General features: G+C 38.0%; 1 protein-coding gene across 3 annotated transcripts in view; it reads right to left on the bottom strand.

The window, feature by feature from the left end:
- The window catches only part of SPAG1 (sperm associated antigen 1), a 45,307-nt gene extending 34,980 nt beyond the window's left edge, over positions 1–10,327 (bottom strand). Inside the window, exons 1-9 of one of the 3 annotated variants that reach the window (XM_070748124.1) lie at positions 10,225–10,327; positions 9,499–9,604; positions 8,571–8,712; positions 7,438–7,597; positions 6,188–6,313; positions 5,153–5,229; positions 4,773–4,882; positions 3,241–3,346; positions 276–406 (exon numbers count right to left, since the gene is read on the bottom strand). In XM_070748124.1, coding sequence (XP_070604225.1) covers positions 276–406; positions 3,241–3,346; positions 4,773–4,882; positions 5,153–5,229; positions 6,188–6,313; positions 7,438–7,597; positions 8,571–8,695 — 835 coding nt within the window. In that variant the 5' untranslated portion in view covers positions 8,696–8,712; positions 9,499–9,604; positions 10,225–10,327. Of the gene's footprint in view, positions 1–275; positions 407–3,240; positions 3,347–4,772; positions 4,883–5,152; positions 5,230–6,187; positions 6,314–7,437; positions 7,598–8,570; positions 8,713–9,498; positions 9,651–10,224 lie in introns of all 3 variants that reach the window. The other 2 variants (XM_070748125.1, XM_070748126.1) reach the window with 2 other exon arrangements.
- Positions 10,328–13,030: the final 2,703 nt, after the last annotated feature.

Below are 13,030 nucleotides of genomic sequence, written 5' to 3'. Positions count from 1 at the left end.
CAAAAGGTAACGGTAATTTAGATCATTTGAGGACAGGCATGTACCAACTGTTGCAATAATTACATAAAAAAGCACCTTTTTTGAAAAATCACCTGATAGACCAGTGTGGTTGCCAAAATCTCCAAATCTCAAAGGAAGACAATTCAAAAACAATTCCCAATTGGTTTAAAATTGCGACATATACTGGGTTAGCCTTATTTCCACTATCCCCATTAATTCCATAATTATATAAGGCATTTGTTTCAGCACGTAATGTGTTCAGAAATATATTCTACCTTTTACATTTTCTGGTTCCATTTTTAATACAGCCTCACAATCTTGAAGCGCATTCTGCCAATCCTGGAGTTTGATTTCTGTCTGAGCTCTGTTATTGTATGCGGCTACAGTTGGGAGTGCAGATATGCTTCTATAAAGAGCAAAATATATCAATCAGTCCAGACAATCAATTCAGACACTTCAATCAATAGTTATTAACAACTTAAATGCTTGATAATTTCACTGTTGTGTCAGATTTTATGGTCCAAACTCACTTTAATGGATGTAAGCAACATTATTTAGAGTTTACAAATATTGTACGGTGGTACCTCTACTTAAGAATGTCTCTAATTAAGAACTTTTCTAGATAAGAACCGGCTGTTCCAAGATTTTTTTGCTTCTTCTTAAGAACCATTTTCTACTTAAGAACCAGAGCCTGGAAAAAATTCCCAGGAAATTTGAAAGCAGCACGAAGGCCCACCCAGTTTCCTGCCATTCCCCCTAGGTTTCTCTCTCTGGCGCAGTGTAAGGGAGGCAGCCTCGTACCAGATGTATGGGAGCTGCGTGCTCCTCCTCGTCGCCTCAGAGCCCCTCTTTTTTTTTTTTAAGCATTAAAGTTTTAGATTTTTAAAATTCCCCTCACCAATGTTCCCCCTAATTATTTTTCGGTGTGGGCGGAAAAGTATAGTGTCTGAGCAGCAGTCCCTTTGGGACTGGGTGGCATAGAAGTTAAATAAATAAATAAATAAATAAATAAATAAATAAATAAATAAATAAATAAATAAATAAATAAATAAATAAATAAATAAATAAATAAATAAACAAACAATTCCCTTCTATTTTTATTAAAAGAAATTAATAATAAAACAAAACCAAAATCTATTACTATTATTACTATCTTCTCCTCTTTTTCCATCCCTGTCTCCTCCCTCCTTGTGTGTGTGTGTGTGTATGCGAGTCTACGGAAAGGGGCATACAAATCTAATAAATAAATAAATAAATAAATAAAATAAAACCGGAAGTGTGTGTTTCCAAACTTCTGGTTTGTCCATTGGGGGATTTTTTTTTTTAACCTCCAGGGCTTCCCTGAAGCATCCAGAGGGCGAAATAAGGTTAAATAAGGTTCAGGAGGGAACTATTTTTAATAGGAAAGTGAATACAAGAACAAGGGGACACAATCTGAGGTTAGTTGGGGGAAAGATCAGAAGCAACATGAGAAAATATTATTTTACTGAAAGAGTAGTAGATCCTTGGAACAAACTTCCAGCAGACGTGGTTGGTCAATCCACAGTATCTGAATTTAAACATTCCTGGGATAAACATAGATCCATCGTAAGGTAAAATACAGGAAATAGTATAAGGGCAGACTAGATGGACCATGAGGTCTTTTTCTGCCGTCAATCTTCTATGTCTCTATGAAATGGCCTTTCCCACGGCTGAAAATCAGCTGGCCAGCACACGTATGCACACTGGAGCTAAAACATGGAAAAGTATTGTGTGCCCTCCCATATGGCTCTGCGTGCCACCTGGCGCATGCCATAGGTTTGCCATCACACATATAAAAACTTAAAAATGTTTTCAATGGCATTTTTGTTATAGACATTAATGTAATGTCTTACTATAAAACAAAAACTAAATTAAGAAAAGCGCATACTGATTAGCTTTGTCAAAATAAACATTCAGAAAAAAACAGATCTAGTTTGATTTCTTTTTCTTTTATCTCCTAGCTTATGCTCTTTCCTTTTGGAGAAGCAACACTATGAAAAAAGTAGTAAGTAAAATAAATCCATTTTGCTTACTACTTCTTTCATAATGTTGCTTTGCCAAACGTATGTTGGGTAAGTGTGTGCATGTAACTGAGGTTGTTTTCTTGTGATAGTAACATCTCCAACACTGAATTGGGAAACAACAGAAATAATTTATTGGCATTTGACTAAACGTCATCAGATTATTGTGATTCAGCCTGAGGCTCCTCAGGGACCGGCTGGATCTCTGCCGGATCCATGCCCAGAGGAGGAGGACAGTGAACAGGAGGGGGAGGACCAGGCAGACGGGGGAGAGGAACGTCAGGAAGAGGAGGAGGGAGAGCAGCCTGAGACCCCCGGTTGGGGGGGCTCTCCCCAGCTAGTAGCCTGGATTCATTGGATGAAGACGCACAGGCTATAATAGACATGAGGCAGCAACTTGCAGCTCAAAGATGGGGCAATTAGAAAGGTATTTCCATCCCTGAATTGGCAACAGCTGGGTTTGGGTGTGGTTCTCCTCAGCAGGGTTGAAAAGGCAGGCCCGCCCTTACAGTCTTGTGGAGAGTTATCAACTGGGAGTCCTGTGACCTTGCTTCGATTCTCGGCGTCTCTGATCTTGGCTTGTGGCCTAGAAGTCTGGAAGACTTGGGGGAGGCGTGGGTTTTATTATCGCCAGCGTTGTTTTTGCCAGCAAGAATCCTGTTTTATTGCCTGGCCTTCGTGAAACCTCTGTGAAGCTTCATAGTGTTCCTGTCTGTAAGAACAGTTTTTGTTACCTGTGTTTGCTTTGAATTATATAAACTGCCTTTGCTTTTTACCAGTGTGTCTGGCTACTCTTTTTGGTTGGTGTTGGCGTCTGGGGGGACCCAGACAGAACACAGATATTGAGGGGTTTTGTTCTGTCCAACTTTGTGTTAGAGAGGAAAGCTGCCGCCACCTATTTTTGGACTTGGCACTTAGGGGGAAAAATACTGCCCTTTACTGAAACAATTCCCCAATTTCCCCTTAATCTTTATAGTGATTCTATCTATATATTGTGAGGTCTGTAGCCTTTTCTCAGTCCTAAAACTTTTACAGAGTTTCAGAATACTAACTTGATAGAGATCCTTTCTGGAACATAAGACCACTCTGCTGTGAAACTGATTATTTTTTAAAACAAATTAAGGTTCCTCCTTTGTTCAAAGACAAAGTAAAATTATTTTAATAAATCAGAAAGAAATTTCAAAGAGCAGTAACTTACCGACTATAGTAGGCAATAGCTTCTTTATAGTCACCCGTGACAAATGCCTCATTACCCTTTTCTTTTTCACGATGAGCAGCAAATGTCTTTTCTTTTGTAGTCAACCCTAGAATAATTTGTATTATAAATAAAAGGAATAATATTTGCAGGCAAAAACACTTATATAAAAGTATTTTCTTTCATAGCTATGGGTATATTATGAAAACTGCACTGACCTGGCAAGCAGTAATCCTGCATTTCAATAACCCTATAAATTTTATATAGATTTTGACATAGATTTTGCATTGGGGGGAATTCATAAGTTTAATTTTCAGGAACCTCCAGTTAAAAGGATTTGAAGTAGCAAACATGGAATATACTTATGCCTGAGACATTAGAGAACAGTGTTAACCAATGTACGACTGCAGATTAGAAGTTTATAAGTTCATTCAGTATATAAGAAGGTTTGAGCCAGCCAACTCTGCTTGAACTGAAATATCAAGATTTGATGTTCTTTGTAACTTTTCATTTATTTTTAATTTTTAAAATCTATATAATTTTCTACATGGTAAGGATAATTTTTTTAAAATTCATTTTCAAAATGAAAATCTATCTATCTATCTATCTATCTATCTATCTATCTATCTATCTATCTATCTATCTATCTATCTATCTACCTATCTATCTAATTTATATGCCGCCCAACTCCTCAAGGACTTTGGGGTGGCTTAAAACAAATAAAAACAATATTTAAAAGAACAATTAAAAAAATTATTACAAAACCCTAGTAAAAACCATACATGTCTTTCAATATCTTTCGTGTACGGATCTAGATGGTATCTCATTCGGTCAACGGCCCCAGGCCTGCTGGAAAAGTCAGGTCTTTACAGATTGAAGAAGACCAGTTTGGTGGGGGTCTCCAGGGGCAGCTGGTTCCAGAGAGCCGGAGCCACCACAGAGAAGGCCCTTCTCCGCAGCCCCACCAGTTGGCATTGTTTGGTTGACGGGACCCGGAGAAGGCCAGCTCCGTAAGCCCTTATCGGTCGCTGGGAGTATAAGGTAGGAAGCGGTCCTGAAGATAGTCTGACCCTAAGCCATGTAGGGCTTTATAGGTGATGACCAACATCTTGAATTGTGTCCGGAGACTGATTGGGAGTCAGTGCAGCTCACGGAGAGTTGCTGAACCCACAATAGATAGCACGGCTGCATTCTGGATTAGTTGAAGTCTCTGAATGCTTTTCAGGAGTAGCCCCATATAGAGCACATTGCAGTAGTTGGGTCGTAAGATAATAAGGGCATGAAATGAAAGATGCCTTCTACTAGTAGTTTAATTACTTTAGTAGTAAAGATATACAATCAGAAAAAAACCCCATTTTCTTTCTATTTGTTTTACAGAGGCAAAGCTGCATCTTCACAGACCAAAGCATAATAAAGTGGTAGGAATCTGTTTTTGAGAATGGGAATTTAAATATCTGATATGTACAGATGCCATTAAGATATACAATTAACCAAAGTTTCTAAAAAAACTATATATATTTTTAGAGATTACTTACCTGTTGTGTCTATCTCAGCTTTGGGTAATTTTATGTCATTGTTAATACTGGTTTTAGAGTTGTTGTTTTCCTTCTCTTCAATTTTGGAACATTCTTTTTCAACATCAAACCTTAAATTCAAAATGATTTAGTGTATCTTTCAATTTCAATAACTTTTCATTACAATATTTGTTTTCATCACAAAAGTGCAAAACATCCTTTATTTACACCAATAATAGTCTGAGGAGAGGGGCGGCATACAAATCTAATAAATAACAACAACAACAACAACAACATCAGGGACTGAATCTGGGCCTTAAGAACATTTTGTTTACAGTTATATCCAAATGAGTAAAAGCATCTCTCCATCCCAAGTAATGAGTAGAAGGTATCCAACATACTTATCCCATTCTTTGTAGTCTCTTGGTATATTTTTCTTTTTTTGCTCTTTACATTTTTTGCTTTTTATGATTTCATTCTGTAACAGTCAGACATTATAAAAACACATTTTTAATTTTTATTTACTGTTGTTCAGCACATTCACTCAACTTCAGCTCAAATATCCTACTACTTGGCCATGCTAGCCTACATCTGTCAGTAATTCGTGATCCAAATTAAGTTTCCTTAGTGTTTAGTCTACTGCAGGATTGGGCTTCTCTTAACTTCCCTACCAGTTTGGAAGTGCACATGTCACATCAGAAGTGTGCATGTTACATCTGAGTATTGAGCTTCTGTGCATGTGCAGAAGCCTTTGTGCATGCGCAGAAGGTTCGTTCAAGCAGCGGCCACTTTGGAACTGGTTCGGGGAAGTGGCAAGCTGGCCATCACTACCAGATCGGCAAACGGTCAAATTTCCACCACTGGCTCATGCAGACCGGTCCAAATCAGTAGCAACCCACCACCGGTGGAACACTGAGTAGATACTGATTCAAGTTTACTCTCCCTTGGAAATCCTACCATATAACTTTAAGATAGTTGTTATCTCTTAGAGCAGTGTTTCCCAACCTTGGCAACTTGAAGAGATCTGGACTTCAACTCCCAGAATTCCACAGCCAGCAAATGCTGGCTGTGGAATTCTGGGAGTTGAAGTCCAGATCTCTTCAAGTTGCCAAGGTTGGGAAACACTGTCTTAGAAGTTAAGAACAAAAATTGGGGAGGATCCAGTGCCATATATATTCCCTTGAGCTTGTAAAGGAAGAGTATAATATAAATCTAACACAAATAAGCAAATATACTCAACAATTTTTTCAAGATACAATTCTGGGGAATCAATGAATTCATTTTAACACCACTGCTTAATACACATGTATCAAATTTAAATATGCAATTTTAAAAAAAATAGAAATATATCACATATTCTAATGAAGAATGGCATTTTTACTCTGTCTCCTCTCCACAGTATACAGTATAAAATTCACATATGGATATTGCATAACCTGACTTATAGGAGGACGGTTCTCTGAACTACGAATTGGTGGTAAATGTTCCACATTTTCCTTGAAAACTTCAGTTGTAGCAAAACGCGTTTTATACTCATCTTCTTTCATTTCTGTAATCCAGCTCTAAAATAAAAGAAAGCTTTGATTTGCTACATTTAAGATCTGCAGCCTAAAAGCACAAGGTAACAATACATTCTTACAGATGCATTAATGACTAATATTTTTACTGCATTTACAGCAAGAGAGAAAATAAAAACATAAACCAAGTCAATACTATGCTTGTGTGTGCACGTATATATAGATGATATTCTCTATACGATTTTTAACTATTCTAGGCTACAATTCTAATTACTCCCTGGCTAATATAGAATTTGCAATGTAATACAAATGGAGAACTACAGAATGCAGCTGCGAGAGCAATCATGGGCTTCCCTAAATATGCCCATGTCACACCAACACTCCGCAGTCTGCACTGGTTGCCGATCAGTTTCCGGTCACAATTCAAAGTGTTGGTTATGACCTATAAAGCCCTTCATGGCACCGGGCCAGATTATCTCAGGGACCGCCTTGTGCCGCACGAATCCCAGCGACCAGTTAGGTCCCACAGAGTGGGCCTTCTCCGGGTCCTGTCAACTAAACAATGTCGGTTGGCGGGGCCCAGGGGAAGAGCCTTCTCTGTGGCGGCCCCGGCCCTCTGGAACCAACTCCCCCCGGAAATTAGAATAGCCCCCACCCTCCTTGCCTTTCGTAATTTCCTCAAAACCCACCTCTGCCGTCAGGCATGGGGGAACTAAGATAATCTTTCCCCCTAGGCTTCTACAATTTATGTATAGTATGTTTGTATGTATGATTGGTGTTATAACAAGGGTTTTTAGCTGTTTTAGTATTGGATTTTGACATTCTGTTTTTATCACTGTTGTTACCCACCCCGAGTCCATGGAGAGGGGCGGCATACAAATCCAATCAATCAATCAATCAATCAATCAATCAATAAACTAATAGAAGAACATGAAACTTATTGCTATCTCTCATGAGAAGCAGGATCTTAGACAACGTGCTTTGTTTGACAATCTTAAAATTTTACACCAACAATTTTTAAAACTTTTATAATTCACTAAGGGGATGAATACAGTCTTCTGAAGGTGGCCAGCTGAGGAGTACAAGGTGGTGGTAGTGGTAAATTCAACAGGGGACTAAATGAAACCCTAAATTAAAATTCTCACATTATGGATTAAATTATGAATTACCGTCAAATCATCATTTATTTTTTTCCATTCTTCAGTACTAAAATTAGAAGCATTGGCTACAGGTTTTTCTTTTCGAAGAACTCTGCTATTTGGAGCCAAAGACTCAATGCGGTTTTCACAAAATAAAATAAGTTCAGGGAAAAGACCCTCTTCACCTGACCTAAAGATAAACAGGATATAAGATAACCAACTGAACACATCATTATTCCAATAGTTAAAGCCTAAATACCAATACCAGCATGAAATATTTATCCTTCCCTCCCAATCATTAATAAAAACCCTCAAATTGTTGAGTTTCGGTAACATCGCCACTCTCAACACACACAAACCTATCTAGTCAATTATTACTTGATTTATTATAATACATATTGCCAATTACTTTTGCTATGGTTCTTGTTTTGTACATTTTCCTTTACTTTTTTTAACTTAATCAGACTTAGAGCTTCCACCTACATATATAAAATTAAGGCTCATAGAAACCTAATTGAGTTTAGCTACCACAAATGAGTTTAGCAAGAGTTTTAAAAAAATCTATCAAATCAGCTGCACGAATCCCAGCGACCAGTTAGGTCCCACAGAGTGGGCCTTCTCTGGGTCCCATCAACTAAACAATGTCGTTTGGTGGGACCCAGGGGAAGAGCCTTCTCTGTGGCGGCCCCGGCCCTGGAACCAACTCCCCCAAGAGATTAGAATTGCCCCCACCCTCCTCGCCTTTCGTATGCTTCTTAAAACCCACCTTTGCCATCAGGCATGGGGGAACTGAGATACTCTTTCCCCCTAGGCCTTTACAATTTATGCATGGTATGTTTGTATGTATGTTTGGTTTTATAATAAGGGTTTTTTAGTTGTTTTAATATTGGATTGTTACATGCTGTTTTTTATCACTGTTGTTAGCTGCCCTGAGTCTACAGAGAGGGGTGGCATACAAATACAATAAATAATAAATAATAATAATAATTTTAATGGCATATACAATTTTAATTATAAATTATTACATCATTACATGTATTTATATAAACTGCAAAAATAAATGATAGGCTTCTTAAAGGTAAACTGTTCATTGCAAAGATTATCAGTTCATTTTATTCATCTATATTTATTATGATAAAAATAAACATCCTTTAAATGCTTACCTTAATATCTTGAGAATCTTTTCTAAATATTTAACATCAGTGCATTTTTCAATGTATTTGTAGTCCAGATGATCAATAGGAATGTGATAAGTTTTTGTTGTTTCATGGCTGAACCAGGATGACATTTGACCAGCACCTATAGCTGCAAAGATAGAATTTAATTATTTCCAATATATTTTCATCATCATTATTTATGAAATTGTGCAAGTTATAAAACAAAATGTTATAAACCTGGTCAGGATAGTTTTTGGAAACTATTTTCAAATATGGAAGAAAGATGTTCATCTCAACTAGTAGTGTTGATTAATATTTATTGTTTTCTGATTGCTTATTTGTACTCTATGGCAATCATTGTGTTGTGCCTCATGATTCTTTATAAATGTATAAATTATAAATTTATTTTATGTACACTGAGAGCATATGCACCAAAGACAGATTCCTTGTGTGTTCAAACAAACTTGGCCAGTAAATTGAATTGAACTGAACTGAGTTCAATTTGTTCTGCTCTATTCTATTCTATTCTATTCCTTGGAGAGGGGTGGCATACAAATCCAATTAAATAAATAAATAAATAAATATTCTATGTATTGGACGAAGACATACCCTTCACTCAAAACACAGCTAATTTCTTTTCATTATAAATGATACAATAAATAAAACCAGTTTTGGAATCAACCAAATTTAAAATCAGATTTCATGGCTCTTGCTGGAATTCATTCTTCTATACAATAATTTACTCCATTTCATTTTATTTTATTTGTGACTGAACTCTAAAGACACACAAAGAAAACAGTAGAAATATATAAAGAATAGCAGCAAAGCACAATTTTAGTTAAGGCAGATCTCATAAATGCCCTCTGTCGTTCAAAAATGATACCGCAGCCTCTTTTTTCTTTCAAATGATTAGCAACTGTTGCTATGTACTAACCTGAAAAATATGGCTTCCTGGGATTTTGCACAATTTCAGTGTATCCTTGAATCCACTCCACTGTTTTATAAAATGTAGATCTAAGATGCTTAGGGGTTCATCAAGACTGTGAAATTGAAATTATTTTCCAGAATTTAATTCCTATGAAACTCCTATATTAAAATCCCAACAAACAATGTTAACTTTAATATGATCTTGATAACATTACCCATGTAAGCAAAAGTTTGTTGGAGGCCCTTCATCATTTTTAAAGTGGGAAACTTCTGAGTAAACAAAAGATTAAGAAATACTTATCTTGAACTTGTCAAAGCTGCACTAAGCTCTTTTGTCAAAGGGATTCCTATACTGGAGAGTGAATTCAGAAAATAAACTGATGAGGTTTATTTATGCATAAACTGATGTATGCATCATAGGAGCATCAATCTTCTGTGAGATTCAGACTAAAATAGGTAGGAATCTGTCTAAAGCAGTGTCTTTTTCAATTGAACAACTTTTAAGATGGGTGGACTTCAGCTCCCAGAATTCCACAGCTATCATTGCATTGACTTATGCTGGCTGGAGAATTCTGGGAGTCGAAGTCCACAAGTCATAAAGCCGCCAAGGTTGAAGACTCCTGCTCTAATTATTTCCATTGATGCCTCTGTCTCCCCCACCCCGAATCTTTCCCGCTCTCCCCAATTCCTCTGGATCCCACCCCTTTTCCTTTCTCGTTCCTTGGACGGTTACCTGTTTCAACGAAAGCCGAGCGCCTCCTCCTTCCCTCCACTGCTTCCCAACAGTCCCATCCCACAACGGGATGCTGTGAGACGAGCGTCCACCCGCCGTCAGTAGCCAATTAACGCGAGCGCTCACGCACGCGCGCGGGCGCGCGCTCGCACCTGGCAAAAGCGCCGCCGGTTAGTCAGCTTGACTGCCAGAAAGTCCTTGTAGGCGCGAGATTCAGTTCCTGAGGAGCATGCGTGGAAACCCCCATCGCAGAAAAGAAAACTCTCCCTGAGGGGGAGCGGCGTCGTTGGACGGTCGCCATGGCGACCCTTGGAAAGACGCCGCGTGGGAAAAGAACCCGCTCCTCCCATTTAAAACCACTGGAAGGATAGATCTCATACAGAAGGGTTCGACTAAATATATTACTGAACTTGCATGCACTTTTTCGTTTCTCCTTCCACGCAAAGCACCTTAGCAAAGGAACGGAACAAGAACCCCCCCCCCCCCCCCCCAATTACGTCGTTCAGCACAAAAATATAGCTTGGAGGGGCCTTGTCATCCTTAGATCCAAGAAAGATAACCAGGTTTCATGTAAATATAATGCAAATCAGGTGGAAAATTAGATTTAGATAATAAAGGGAACACTCAAATAACACATCCTAGATCTGAATAATAATAATAATAATAATAATAATGATAATAATAATAATTTATTAGATTTGTATGCCGCCCCTCTCCGAAGACTCGGGGCGGCTCACAACATAGTGTACAAATCCAATTTTTAAAAATTCAATTTAAAATTTTTATAGTAAAATAATCACACAATCCAATCAAACCATACACCAACCTTGACAATTGGGGTGTGTGTTAATTTTCCCATGCCTGGCAGCAAAATTAGTTTTTAATGACTTACAAAAGGCAAGGAGGGCGGGGGCAGTCCTAATCTCTGGGGGGAGTTGGTTCCAGAGGGCCGGGCCCGTCACAGAGAAGGCTCTTCCCCTAGATCCCGCCAGACGACATTGTTTAGAATGAATGAATGAAAAAATCTCATTGAATACTTTGTTCTGTACAAAGTTGAATGTGTACAACAGCATGTGAATTTGTCAATCAGTGTTGCTTCCTAAGTGGATATTTTGATTTCAAAAAAGTTTGATTTACCTGGAATTATATTCTGTTGTTTAAGTGTTCCCTTTATTTTTTTGAGCAGTATAGTATCAGACCCAATTTCATTCTGCAGCTATTCTCTACCAATGACTGCATCTCAAATGATCCATCTAAAACTAGTTAAAACTAAAATTTGCAGATGATACAACAGTGATTTGTCTCAACGATGAAACTGCATACAGATGGGAGGTTGAACTAGCCTCGTGGTGCGACTGGAACAATCTGGAACTGAACACACTCAAAACCGTAGAAATGGTGGTAGATTTTAGGAGAAACCTTACAATACTAGAAAACACAGTATCAACAGTAGAGACCTTCAAATTTCTAGGTTCTATCATCTCAAGACCTAAAATGGTCACCTATCATCAAAAACATCATCAAAAATGCACAACAAAGAATGTTCTTTCTGTGCCAACTAAGGAAGCTCAAACTGCCCAAGGAGCTGCTGATAAAGTTCTACAGAGGAATCACTGAATCTGTCATCTGCATCTCTATAACCCGGGGTGGGCTACTGCCTGGATGGGGTGAGGTGGGGGAACACAGCGTGGTAGCAAAAATGGAGCTCCACGCCAGAGCATCCAATTTGCACTGAAAGATGTTCAAAGAAAATGCAGGGTGTCCTGCATAAGCCACGCCCACAGTGTGGTAGTAAAACTTTTGATAGTCCTTCACTGTCTATAACTGTCTGGTTTGGTTCTGCAACCCAACAAAATAGACACAACTTTAGAGGATGATTAAAACTGCAGGGGGAAAAAACAATTACTGCCAACCTGCTTTCATTGAGGACATGAGTCAAAAAGAAGGCTGAGAAAATATTTACTGACCCCTTGCATCCTGGAGCTAAATTGTTTCAACTCCTACCCTCAAAACAATGCTATACAGCACTGCATACCAAGACAATTAGACACCAGAACAGGGTTTTCCCCGGAAAGTCATCACTTTGCTAAACAAATATTTCCCTCACCACTATCAATCTATTCACTAAGGCTGTACTATTATTACTAGTTTTTTCTCATCATTTCTATCATCCATTTCCTCCCACTTATGACTGTATTACTGTAAGTTGTTGCTTGTATCTTTACAATTGACATTAATATTAGTGTTCCCTCGATTTTTGCGGGGGATGCGTTCCGAGACCGCCCGCGAAAGTCAAATTTCCGCGAAGTACTTATTTGTACCCTATGACAATCATTAAGTGCTGTGCCTCATGATTCTTGAGAAATGTATCATTTAGGTACACTGAGAACATATGCACCAAAGACAAATTCCTTGTGTGTCCAATCACACTTGGCCAATAAGGAATTCTATTCTCTATTCTCTGTATTTTATTCTGTTATTTCTTAGAACCGTAAAACTGATTGTCCATCTGAAACTAAAGTACGCAAATATTTAAAACTTCAATTAAGTTAAATGTAAGGGAGGAGACTGTTATATTGTAATTTTAAAAAAAACATAAAAATAAAGCAAAATGTCTGTAAACAGGTTCTCACTTACAAAATCCTATTATTTTAGCCTTTATTTTTCAAGAAATCAAAGAAGGGGCATGTACATTTATCAAACTGGTATACTGTATTACTTTTTCTTTACTTTGCACATTGTTTCTCCAACATTGGAACACTGGGGGGGGGGGGGTGAGTATTGGGCATATGTAGTTATATTTGTA

This window comes from Erythrolamprus reginae, chromosome 3 (genome assembly GCF_031021105.1).
Source record: "Erythrolamprus reginae isolate rEryReg1 chromosome 3, rEryReg1.hap1, whole genome shotgun sequence".
NCBI lineage: Eukaryota > Metazoa > Chordata > Lepidosauria > Squamata > Dipsadidae > Erythrolamprus > Erythrolamprus reginae.
Note: the sequence above shows the minus strand (reverse complement) of the source record. Positions and strands in the feature narration are given on the sequence as shown.